This window comes from Microtus oregoni, unplaced genomic scaffold (assembly GCF_018167655.1).
Source record: "Microtus oregoni isolate MIOR12 unplaced genomic scaffold, Mior012 000012F_ref0000307, whole genome shotgun sequence".
Classification (NCBI taxonomy): domain Eukaryota; kingdom Metazoa; phylum Chordata; class Mammalia; order Rodentia; family Cricetidae; genus Microtus; species Microtus oregoni.
Window position 1 is genome coordinate 35,364,111 of NW_024543071.1, and position 12,718 is coordinate 35,376,828.

Below are 12,718 nucleotides of genomic sequence, written 5' to 3' on the forward strand. Positions count from 1 at the left end.
TCCGACTTCATGAAGCCCTTCTCACCTAGCTTCCCTGAAGTATTCTTGTATACATCCACAAGTATTCTCTCTCCCATCCAACCCCCTCTCAAAGAGCAAAATATCTGCTCTAAAAATGCTTAGGCGCAAGGAAAATGAGGCGCGTGAAGAATTCTGGGATTTTGATCCTACATTGGCCAACGATCAATTCTGATTACGAGTGTGAAAGCCGGAGTCTCCTCATGAATCTGTCACTAATATGCTGTGGCTGAACGGGTTTTCACTTGCTGAGCAGCTATTGGTGGGAAATGGCAGGGAATACAACCATCTATGGTCTCGAGAACTCTCTCACACCTAGTAGGAAAGGAGAATATTCATACAGGGAAAGATCTGACTTGAGGGCATGTTTCCTGAACAGGCTCTTCCCGTCTAAGGCTGGTCCCGGTGTGCAAGTCCCCCTGCACTCCAAAGACAGTCTGAGGGACGGTCGCCGAGACCTTGTGTCCGGTCCTTTTCCTTCACAGCACTGCTTTCTCCTTTGTCGGCTACACTGAACCATTTTTGATTCCTTCCCCTCCCCACGGTCTATAGGGTAGACAATTAAGCATTCAGCCCTCTCGTTGTTGAGGTCACATATCTATTATTAAATTAAAAAGACCCGCTCTGAGGAAATGATTGACAACTTTGAGAGCTAGGCGTTGAGAAAAGGTCCTCGCTAAACTCGAGATGCAGCTGTGGAGAATGGAACCCAGGCAAAAACTGAGTTCCTGCTGGGGCTGATGCACTTGGGACACTGGGCTGTGGTTTCTCGGTTCCTGGGCTGAGGAAGAATGTGATTGCCAGAGTCTGCCTCCTGGATCTGTCCCTGATGTGCTGTCTGGGACCAAGCAGGTTCTTTTATCTCCATGGTGTTCCCCTGTGTACCAGAGACAGCAGTAATACCGGCTCACAGTGTTGTTGCCACGGCTGAATCCAAGGGAGGTACTTATTTGTGGAATACAATCAATAAATGCTGTAAGTGAATCCATTGTGGAAGGTGGAAGAGAGAGGTGCTTCCTTTAGATTTGCATAAAAATTTTATTTTCCCACCACCACAGCAGTCCTTTCTGCCAGCAGCCTAGTAATAACTAGGAGGATTCTGGTTTTGATGTTTGGCCTGTCTGCCTCTCAAGTGCAAGTGTGGCGTGTCTCCTGACCCCGAGCTCAGGAACTCACAGGCTCCTTGTGTTGACCAACCCCCTGGGTCTTTTCCTTCCTCAGGTGCTGGAAAGCTTCAAGATCATGGACTACAGCCTTTTGCTGGGCATCCACATCTTGGACCATTCCCTTAAAGACAAAGAAGAGGAGCCCTTACAAAATGTGCCCGACGCAAAGCGGCCGGGGGTACAGAAAGTCCTCTACTCCACGGCCATGGAATCCATCCAGGGCCCAGGCAAGCCTGCAGATGGGATCATTGCGGAGAATCCAGACACGTAAGTCAGCCACGCCCCCGTCCTGGTTTTGGGTACCCCAGTCACTGAATAGGTGCACGCAATCACCTCCCCCAGGGATGGTACCCTGGGAATAGATTCCTGGCTGGCAGCAAATGGCTTAAGCCAACTTTATTTCTCTTCATCTTAGACAACTAGATGAGGGGCAGTTTCTCGAGTTTGTATTAGTCTTTTCACCCATGTGGATTTTGGTCTTAGATAGTTCCTTTTTTTTTTTTTTTTTAAACAATGGCTGAAAATGTTTTCCCCTCATTTACTACACATTCAAAACATCTACCAGAAGAGGGAAAGATGAACTCTGGATTTGAATAAACATGAGTACATGTTTATTCATGTTCGTTTATTTACTTAGATAAACACATGGTACGAAGGATACTGGCACTTCAGAGCTTGTGATCTGTATAAGGAGGTTCTGTTGGTCTCACCTCTGCACCCTGGCAGATGTCTCTCTCCTGGGCCAGACGAGTTAGTAACCGCGGGCTTCATTTGCATATGTAAAGTGCACACTCAACAGTAGAAAGCAACCAGGGAAGGTTGTTGAAAAGGTTGACTCATCCTGCGAACTTGCTGAGCAAGGAGACAGAGGAAGTCATTTCCCAAGGCCTTGATGCTCTGCTTTCGAGGATTCTCAGGCAAAGACTAAGCCAGGTGCACACTTGTCTCTCGTCAAGGACACTAACACGCGGTCAGCCTTTGTTCAAATCCTTGCTGGCAATTCTCTCTAAATAGCCAGTAATCCACTGAACCAGTGAGTCTGTATCCACCTTGGGAAATGCCACAGGGCTGTCAATCACATTGCCACCTCTGTGAGAAAGGATTCCACATTAACAAAAGGAATGCTCAAGTTACAAAACAGCTCAATCCAATAATTTCTTCGGATTAATCCATATGTCCATACATACATACACCCACCCTGCACAAACGTATCTGAGGAGTTAGTTGCACAAATTTTCTTGTATGTCTTCTTCTATTTTTTGGGGGGGTGGGGGATGGTGATTGGTTAGGTTTTTTTTTTTAGACAGGAGCTCTCTATTATGTGGCTCTGGCTATCTGGGAACTCACTGTATAGACCAGGCTGGCCTTGACCATACAGATCCATTTGCCTCTGTCTTCTGAGTGCTGGGATTAATGGTGTGCTCTACCACAACAGGCCTCTATGTATTTTTCAGTCTCACAGAAAACATAAAATTCTTTAGTTCAGAAAGTAATATTATTTTAATGTAGGCTGACCTTGGCCTTTCTACGGAGACAAGAATGGCTTTGAATTCCTAATTCTCCTGCCTCTACTTCTTGTGTCTGCCACCATGCTTGGGATTTTCTGCAGCTCTGGTGATCAACCCCAAGGCTTCAGGCATACTTGGCAGGCACTACCCCATGATGCTGGCTAGTATTGCCTTCTTAAAAAAAGGGATCTCTTGGACTGCTCTAAAAACCCTCCTTCGCTCATAATTTTTAAAAAGAAGTGGTTTTGTAATTAGATTCCTCCCATCCGACTGCTCAGACTTGACAGCTATGAAGTTATAATCCTTCAAGCTGATGAAAACTTATGGCAATAAAGGAAGCGGTAGTCTAGAATTCTTAATGTTTTCAGTGTATAATTCGTAATGAATTTTAGCTTTCTGTACTCATGTTATAAAATCTTTTCCCCTTTGCTCTGTCCACAGAATGGGAGGCATTCCAGCTAAAAGCCATAAGGGAGAAAAGCTGCTTTTATTCATGGGCATTATTGATATTCTCCAATCATATAGGTGAGATATTTGGGCAACTGGTCTTCCATTATTTTAAAAGTAATCAAACTTTTTTTTTTCTGAAAATTCACGAAGTGAAAGCGGTTTTGCATTCTCAGTGGTATTTTCCCCATCTGTTTATTTTTTAGGTTGATGAAGAAGTTAGAACATTCCTGGAAAGCTCTTGTTTATGATGGGGTGAGTGACCTTTGCCTTGTTAAACAGTGGACACTTCTAGGCCAACTGTAGCTGTCACTAGACTCGGAGGAAAGCAGAGGTCTTTGCGTGCTCAGAATCTTAGGTGGGAAGAGTGGTTCTAGTCTCAGAACAAGACCACGTAAACTTGAATAGCTGTTCAAATTAAATGCCTTCTAGTCCAACAGCCAGGTACAGCCCCGGAAAATAAAACTGTGGTTGTTCCTATTGGGGTGCAGAGGTCCCCTTTGTGACGTGATGAGTTAAGGTGGAGGGGGCTTTTTCAAAGGCTCTGGGAAGATTGGGGTCCTTAAAATGAAGTTTCTCTGTGTTCATCTGGTAGAAACTTATATTCGAAATAGAGCATCTACCAGATGAACATAGAGAATCGGCTCCTTCATCCAGGCTGTTGTCTGGATCATAGGAAAATGACCTGTCACTCCTAAGGATTCCTGCAGAACATGAGAGGAACCTGGCCGTTCAGTTCAATCTGTTTCTGTTCTTTATGATGTGACTGAGGACTCTGCCCTTCTTTACCACCCCTTGTGGAGTTGCAGGTGCCCTGGCTATAAACACGGATTCCTCCTATAAATAGTGCGTTCATTACAAGTGACCCCTTCATTCCATATGGTCCCTGAATTGCTAGTTGTCTGTTAGGAAGAAAAAATATATATATAAGTCCCTGTAAGCCCTGGTGGTGTCACAACAGGACAGACTATTTTTGTTCATGGAGCAGTCATTTGACTGCCTCCCCTGTCCCTTCATGCTCCATTTTATCCTGAGCACATAGACTCTCAGCCCTAGCCTTCTGCTCGTTCTAGTTGTTGGCCACGTTTGGTTTCAGACCCTAACTGACAGAGCCATTTTTCCAACTCAAGATGAACTCTAAGAGACAAACCTGTCGTCTTTCTTTCTTTTTTCTTTTTTTTTTTTAGGACACTGTTTCAGTTCACAGACCAAGTTTTTATGCAGATAGATTTTTAAAGTTTATGAATTCCAGAGTTTTCAAGAAAATTCAAGGTAAGAAACTTAAGAAAGTTTCTTGGTTTGTAGCACTTGTTACTGACGTCACCCTATCTGTGTGGGAAATTTTTGTTGGAAGAGTTGGGTGTTTTTACTGCAGTGGTAATAATGACTAATTGTGATTAAATATCACGATTTAATGATGCCATAATCATTAGCCCATTTTATGCCAAGAAAAAGTGCAGGCCGGGGTGTGGGAGATGCTCGGCCAGTAAAGCAGGAAGATCCGAATTCAGACCTTTAGCACCCTGTACCGAGCAGAGCACAGAGCCAGGGGTGGTGGTGGTGCACGCCTTTAATCCCAGCAGAGGCAGGCGGATCTCTGTGAGTTCAAGGCCAGCCTGGTCTTGTCTGCAGAGTTCCAGGACAGCCAGGGCTACACAGAGAAAGGCCTGTCTGGAAAAACAAAACAGAAACCAAAAAAGCAGAACACAGAATAATCTCTGCTGCAGTGAGGTATAAACAGGTAAATGGTTAGCGCTTCTTGGCCAATCCATAAGCTCCATGTTCAATGGGGGACCCTTTCTCAATAAATAAATTAAAAATAAATAAATAAATAAATAAATAAATAAACAAATAAATAAATAAGTGGAGGATGATTGAAGAAGACACTCAACATCAACCTTTTGGCCTCCACATGTGTGCACACACACACATACACACATACATATGCACATGCGTGCGCGCCCACACACGTACACTATGTACAGTTAGTTGTTGAAACATAGATTTATTTGTATGTAGCCATTGGCACCAATAGTTTAAAGAAGAAATCAAATAGAAAGAACTTAGAGACAAATGAAAGCACACACACACCATCAGGCAGTGACAAATATCTATAATCCCAGCACTTGAGACCTTTAGACGCTGAGACTGGAGGACCAGGAGTCTCCAGGCCAGTCTAGCAACTACAGTGAGACCCTCTCAAAAAAAAAAAAAAAAAAAAAGACAGAAACAAATGGTGAGAAACTACAAAGGCAGCACTCAAGGACAAATCTATAGATTAAAAGTTCCTACATCAAAACTTGAAGAAAGCTTTTACAGCTTTAGCTCGATGATGGTGCTTGCCCAGCACAATGTCCCCCATGTTGGTCCCCAGCTCTGCAAAAACCCAATGAGAGAAAGCTCTCAAATCAGTGTCGTGCCTTCAAACCATGAGTAATTAAATAAATAGAACAAACTGAGCCCAAAGCTAATGATGATTATTTTGAATCAAGGTCAAATATAGCATCTTATCTGTTTATCTTAATACTTAAGGGAAATTTACTATGTACATGTCAAACTGTGTGGAAAGTGGAAAATAAGCATATTATACACATATTGTTGTCTTATCACTTAATTATTCTGTGGCCCAACTTTATAACTCAAATCATAATAAATTAGTCACCCCAAAACCATGACACTAGTCATCATAAATTTTTCTAACAATATTTGCTATAGTTTGGGAATGCAAAAGAAGCTGTGATAATTAACCTGAAAGCCAATAAAATTTGGGAGGAAGCTGCCCAGAGCTGCCTAGTACTTCCTCCCAATTTTTATCCTTATATTTTGTCTGTTTTCTTAAAGCTGATGTCCAACAAAGTGCAGGACTGCTGTGTGCAAGATTTAAGTTTGACTTAGCACCACACACACACACACACACACACAAACAGAAGCAGCATATTGGCAAATCATTCTAGGCTTCTACCCGCCGATGTTTGCATATCATTATAATATAAATAGTTTCTCAAATCCTTGAATATTCTAAACATCATTTAAAACTGAAACGCAGCATGAAAATTATAGGGGTGTGCCGTTCTTTGAGTATTCAACGTTTATATCCTTTCTCCTTTGCCTAGTTCTGACTAATATTTTTATGAACATAGTTTTAGGTAAATGCTGTGTCTAAATTAGGATTGTTCACTTGGGATAGAGTTCAAGATGTGGTAGTAGGGTATTAAATGTACGTAACTGCAGAGACCAGATGCAGCCCTCAGCCTGCATTTGGCTTCTTCAACTATGCCACCCTGGGAAATAGAAGAATGCCACCTGGTTGTTTTATTAGGTGTTTTTCAAGTACTGATTAGATTCCAGCATTACTCAGGGTTTTTCAGCCACTTATAATTCCTTTGAGAATTAGGCTATGTAATATATTGGGTATTTGTTATTTTTCCAGATGACTTAAATGAATTACATCTGTATAAACCTACATCTCATTTTTCTGGGACCAACTTTTATACACAGTGGATGATCTCAATGGCATCTTAAAAAAGTATTGTCAATTGAGACTTGCTATAAATTAGATTTTTCTACCCAAGGTTTTCCTGACCGTGAAGTAGTGTTTATTCAGGTTGCAAGTCTCTGCGTTCAGACTTGGAACTCATAGTGTCAAAGCTTTTCAACCTCTCTTCCCCCTGAGCCTAGGTTTCTTTGAAGTTTAAAAAGGGCATGGGCCTTTATTGCGTCATACACATACCCAATTCTGGAAAAGGGGGGGGGTCCTCCTGGGGCCTCCTTTTTTCCCCTTAATGTAGTAACATAAACCGATGCCATAATCAATGGCTTCTTCCGTTCCAAAAATGCAGCTCATGTTACAGACTTTTCCAGTCTCTGACATATTATGCTTTTAATGCAACACATCTTACTTTTTTAAAGAAGATTAACTTGTTTCTATTTTATGTGTATGCATGTTCGCTTGCATGTATACATGTGCATCATGTGCATGCAGTGCCCACAGAAGCCAGAAGAGGGAGCCAGAACTCCTGCAAGTGGAGTTACAGATGGTTGTGAGTTATCTTGTAGGAACTAAGAACCAAACACTGGTCCTCTGCAAAATTGGCAAATGCCCTTGACCACTGAGCTCACTTTCCAGGCCCAAGACTGCTTTCTTAAGTAGTAAATCTGTTAACTTTCTCTCATTTGGAGTTATTTTTTATGACCACTTTTGCTAAGATACACATCACGTATTACAAAGTGCACTCTTCAAAGTGCAGTTTTGTGGGATTTAATATATGCACTGACTCATCCAGCCATCACAGCTGTCTAATTTTAGAATATTTTTATTATCACCCATTAACAATCACCATATCCCTCCTCTTCTCAGCCCTTCTTTCTGTCTCCGTGGTGTTACCAATTCAGGAGACATCTTAGAAACCCCTAGTATCTGACTTGTACATGTGGCTTTTTACATTTAATAAAGTTTTGTAGGTTGTACCATATATTGGAACTTTATTCTTCTACTGCTGAATAATATTCCTTGTATGCCACATATTATTTATTCTCAGTCAATAGCTCATTCCTATCTTTCTGGCTGTTATGAACACTATTGCTGTGAACATTCATGCGTGAGGTTTTGAATGAGTGCATATTTTCATTTCTTTTGTATAGGTAGCTGAAAGTGAAGTTTCTAGGTCACATGATAACTTTGCAAACCTTTCCCAAGCATCTGCTCCATTTCACTGTCCCCCTGGCAACATACGAGGGAATCATTGTCTCCCTCCTCACCAGCGGCTTACTGGTTCTCTCTCGTCTCAGCCATCTTGGTGTGTGTGTGTGCAGAGTTGTAGTTCACTGTGCCTTTGATTTGTGGCTCTCCAGTGACAAACGATGCTGAACATCTTCCCATGTGTTCACTGGCCATTTGTTTATTCTTTGGGGAAATGTTTACTCAGATTCTTGGCCCATTTTTAGTTCCGTTGTCTGCCTGTTGTTGTTGAACTTTTAAAAGTTCTTTATATGTACTGGATACAGTGTGTTATCAGGAACGTGATGTAAGTTGTCTGTTGATATTTTTGCTACTCTAGGTATAGTCCCATTCTTCCTTCCTTCCTTCCTTCCTTCCTTCCTTCCTTCCTTCACTGTCCTTTATGATTCTGTCCCTTCAGACTCTCGTGCTCCTCTTTGGTGACCTTATATGTCTCTCCGACTGTGGCTTACCATCATATGTGCGTGTTCTAGATCCAGGCTAGGACTTGGTCTCTTTTTTATACAGTTCTCCCTGGGTAACTTTCCCTTCCCATCGAGGTCTGTTACCTTCTGTGGGGCTAAGGTCACTTGCCACACCTTTGTCATATTCGTCTTAGAAGAGAGAGATTACAAATCCTGAGACAGCCTTGATGCATTCAGTTTTCAGCCACATGCAAGCCCTCTGAGGTTGAAAAGGGCAAGGCTCAGATATGGAATAAGGAACTCACCATTGAAGGCAACGTTGTTACTCTTGCTCCAGGTGTTCTGTGCTCTTGACAGAGGTTTGTTAATGGGACCCCTCTGCTGTCTTTCTCTTTTCACACCCCCCCCCCGATCGATCCTCCTGAGTGCCGTCCACCACTGTCCCTCTCTGACCTCCTACGGTCACTCTCACTGCCCATGTCCTCACTAGCAGAGCTGGGTCTCAGTGCTGAACATCAGCATCTGCCTAAGAGTGACGGAATGGAGAAGCAATGCTCAGACCTTTCGGTCTTAGAGTGACTTAAAAGTTAGTAAGGACCCCAAAGAACTGTCTACATCTTATAGAAATCTGAATTGGAAAAAAAAAATCTATTATCAATCATTGGTTCTTATCAGTTAACAACAGAAACCCATTGTGGAGCTGAGTGGGTCACTTGTCCCACAAATATACGTTCCTATTCCTAAAACCTATATAAAGCCAGATGCATGAACTAGCACCTGTAACCCAGGCTCTCCTGCATGGAGATAGATGCAGAGTCAGGAGAACTAAATCCCTGGGAGTGTGCAGGCCAACTAACCTGACATGGTACCCAGCAGCAAATAAGAGACCCTGTCTCTGTCAAGGTAGAAGGCAAGGACTGACACCTGGGGTTGTCCTCTGACCTCCACATGAATGCTGGGGCACTCCTGTACGCACACATATATACATACATATGCACACACAAAGATTTTAAGTATGTTAATGTAAATCAATTAGAAATTTATGAACGTGGGACTGGAGAGATGGCTCAGAGGTTAAGAGCATTGCCTGCTCTTCCAAAGGTCCTGAGTTCAATTCCCAGCAACCACATGGTGGCTCACAACCATCTGTAATGGGGTCTGGTACCCTCTTCTGGCCTGCAGGCATACACACAGACAGAATATTGTATACATAATAAAAAAAATAAATATATTTTTTAAAAAGATTTATGAACGTAAAACTAATTGTGATGATAATTATGGTTCCTAAAACAAGTAGTGAGAAAGGTGGCATTTATGTGACTCTTTGGAAATTCTGAGTAGCTGTCTTAGTCGAGATGAGTTGAAGTCTTGCATCTGCTTCTAAATTCGGCCCGTGATGACAGCATAGTTCATGCAACCTCTGATAAACTCCTAATGCTTTAATATTCTTATAGCAGTAGTTCAGCCTTGAAACCCATCTGCGGGGGTCAAGGACCCCTAATAGCAGTCACTGAATCACAGCTCATAAACTCTGGTGAAGACACCAAAAAAAGACAAAAGGCTTTACTTTGACATCTAAAGATCCCACAGCAAAGGGCAGGAATGTATCACAGTTCGTAAGAGATTAGCAAAAGCAGAGGGGGTGCTATGGCAGACCCCAGGGGTGGGCAATCACCCCGCTCTATAAGAGTGGATCAGTGCTTAGCAGAATACGGTGTGAGGGAGAGCCAGCTTCCGTGGTCCACTCCGCCATCATTGAAATCAATTGCGAGCAACCAAGAGGAATGGCAAGATCAGTTGTTTGAACATCCAAAAGGTTCACCAGACACACGCACACCCTAACCAGAAGATGAATGTTAAAGAGCTGGAAAATCAGCAAGTGAAGACAGAGGAGAGGCTCCCGGGGTTCACACTCTAACCCTGTGACCTGGAACAAGCCCAATTTTCTGCCCTCCGTTTCTAGGCCTTTAAAAGGGCCAGCTTCCCTTAGACATTTTGACAGTTTGAGATCCGCAGTGTGAGTGCTGGCCTCCAGACTACAGCCTCGTCCACAAACATCACTCGTCATGATGATGGTGTTAATATAAAATGCTCGGGAAGCCGAGCGGAGCTTTTCCCAAAAGCAGGGAGATTGCGCTCTATTCTCCCCTCATTCGCGAACCTCAAAGTCACTCTCCACCTAATCTCTTGAACCCTGTCCACAGAGAGGGCTGATGAGCCATGCCATCCAAGCTCAGGGGAGTCCCAAAGCTAACCCCAGTGACTCATCCAGTTGCTGTCAGCTCACCCCTTTTAAGCAAACCTCCAAAGGACTCTTGCCAGTAACAAGTTCCAGGGGAAACATAAACAGGTCTCAGCTTCCCTCTCTCCCTCCAACTTCCTCCAACGAAATTCTCTAGCCTTAGTCAGCCAAGAAGAGTTACTGTGGGAAAGCATGAACTAAGATCAGACTGCAGCTTAAGCAGCGCGTGCCAGGCTGTTCTGTGGAACCACAGGCTTCAGCATGGCTCGGAGAAGTGCATTTTCACTGGCCTGGCTTCCCACCGTGCTTCTGAGGTTGGAGAATGCCCTTCAGATAGAAATGGGAGTGAATTATGCATCCGGCAAGACCAGAGAGAAGGAAGTTTCGGTGGAAAATCACAAAGAAAGAAGCAACCAGAAGTAACGTGACTAAATTGGGCAACATGCGAATACGATTAAACCCTGGCACATTTGTAAGTCCCGGTCCCCAGTTAATAAAGCTGGGGTCGTGAGAACGCTCCGCCATCTGCATCTACCAGCTCACCCAGCCTCCTCCCAACATAAGGAAAACAAGGAGGAGGAAGGGCAATTTTAACAAAAACAACAAAAAATTTATAATTAAAGCTTGCCTCAACTAAGACTATTTCAAAATCCAAAGAAAGTCCAACTCAAATGTATTTTAGAATATTTTTCTTTAAATCAAGTCATTCTGAACAAATAATATAGCCAAAACACAGATATTTTAATCTCCCTTACCATACATATGAAATGAGCTCTTGTCCTTCTATAACCAAATTATTTCTAAATTATTAATAATAAATAGAATAATAAGTTTAGAAATTTGAATCTGATTTTTTTGTTTTGTTTTTTCGAGACAGGGTTTCTCTGTGGCTTTGGAGCCTATCCTGGAACTAGCTCTGTTGTAGACCAGGCTGGTCTCGAACTCCCAGAGATCCGCCTGCCTCTGCCTCCCGAGTGCTGGGATTAAAGGCGTGCGCCACCATCGCCCGGCGAATCTGATTTTTTTTTTAAGTTTTATTTATTATTTTAGTTCTGTGGTTGTTTTAAAACAGGATCTCATTGTGTAACTCAGGCCAGCTCCGACCCCTCCTGCGTCAGCCTCAGTGCTGGGATTGCCACTGTGCCTGGTTTTACAATTTCTCTTCCTTACTCTCTAGCTCTGAAGGCCTCACCGTCTAAGAAACGGTGCAACTCCATTGCCGCGTTGAAGGCGACCTCCCAGGAGATTGTGTCCTCCGTCACCCAGGACTGGAAGGACGAGAAGCGGGATCTGTTAACTGAAGGAACAAGTTTCAGCAGCCTGGATGAGGAAGGTAAAGGTGCTTGCGACCTCTTAAAACAGAAAAACTCTAGTAAATTCTATGAGCAATGTAAAGCCACAGCAGAAAACTTAGAAAATGCATGCTCTAAGAGATAGCCTATTAATAAAAATTTATAGGCTACATAGAATACAACAAATTTATATAAATATGAAATGTCATATAAACAATGTATGGCATATGATTTATCATAAAATATAATAAATATTAAGATATTTAAAGAAAACATCTATAATCTACCTACTTCATGATAACAAATGCAAACATATTGGTATTTGCTTTCCTAGATTTTATTTAGTCTGTGTGTATGTGCAATATAGGCATGTACATGCGTGTACACCTATGTGCACACGTGGAAGTGATGAAATAAACCTGTTCAGTTTATTTAGAGCTACTTCAGTGCATTTAAATAAACGTTAGGATTTCCTTATTTACTACGGTAGATGTGTTCCTTGGATGAACAGAGATTGATGTGGACTCTTTGTGCCTTTTTAAAGAACTGTATGTTCTGGCGTTTGGTGCTACTCTGTAGACCTTGTGTTCTTTCTCTCTCTATTGCTTCTGCCTGGGACTCTGCTGATACAGTGATGGACAGAAATGGTGGTTCTGGGTAGCCTTGCCTTGTCCTGACTTTAAAGACAATGTTTCTAACAGTTCTCTGTTTAAAATGAAACTTGCCATATTTCGTACTGATTGCCAGACCAAAAAACTTCTTTTCTTGTTTCTAATTTGCCAAAAAGTTTTTTATTTTAACCAAACTGGAGTACTGTATTTTATTAAAAACTTTAATCTATCTACTGAGCTTAACTTTTGGATTTTCCATTTTAATGCAATAAAGGGAAGTTTTATATATTTC

General features: G+C 42.4%; 1 protein-coding gene across 3 annotated transcripts in view; it reads left to right on the forward strand.

The window, feature by feature from the left end:
- Pip5k1b (phosphatidylinositol-4-phosphate 5-kinase type 1 beta) overlaps positions 1-12,718 on the forward strand; it is a 253,618-nt gene that overhangs the window by 182,533 nt on the left and 58,367 nt on the right. For all 3 annotated transcript variants that reach the window (XM_041660767.1, XM_041660768.1, XM_041660769.1), the window contains 5 exons: positions 1,240-1,451; positions 3,134-3,217; positions 3,346-3,394; positions 4,327-4,411; positions 11,701-11,856. In XM_041660767.1, the coding sequence (XP_041516701.1) occupies positions 1,240-1,451; positions 3,134-3,217; positions 3,346-3,394; positions 4,327-4,411; positions 11,701-11,856 (586 nt within the window). The remainder of the gene's footprint in view (positions 1-1,239; positions 1,452-3,133; positions 3,218-3,345; positions 3,395-4,326; positions 4,412-11,700; positions 11,857-12,718) is intronic.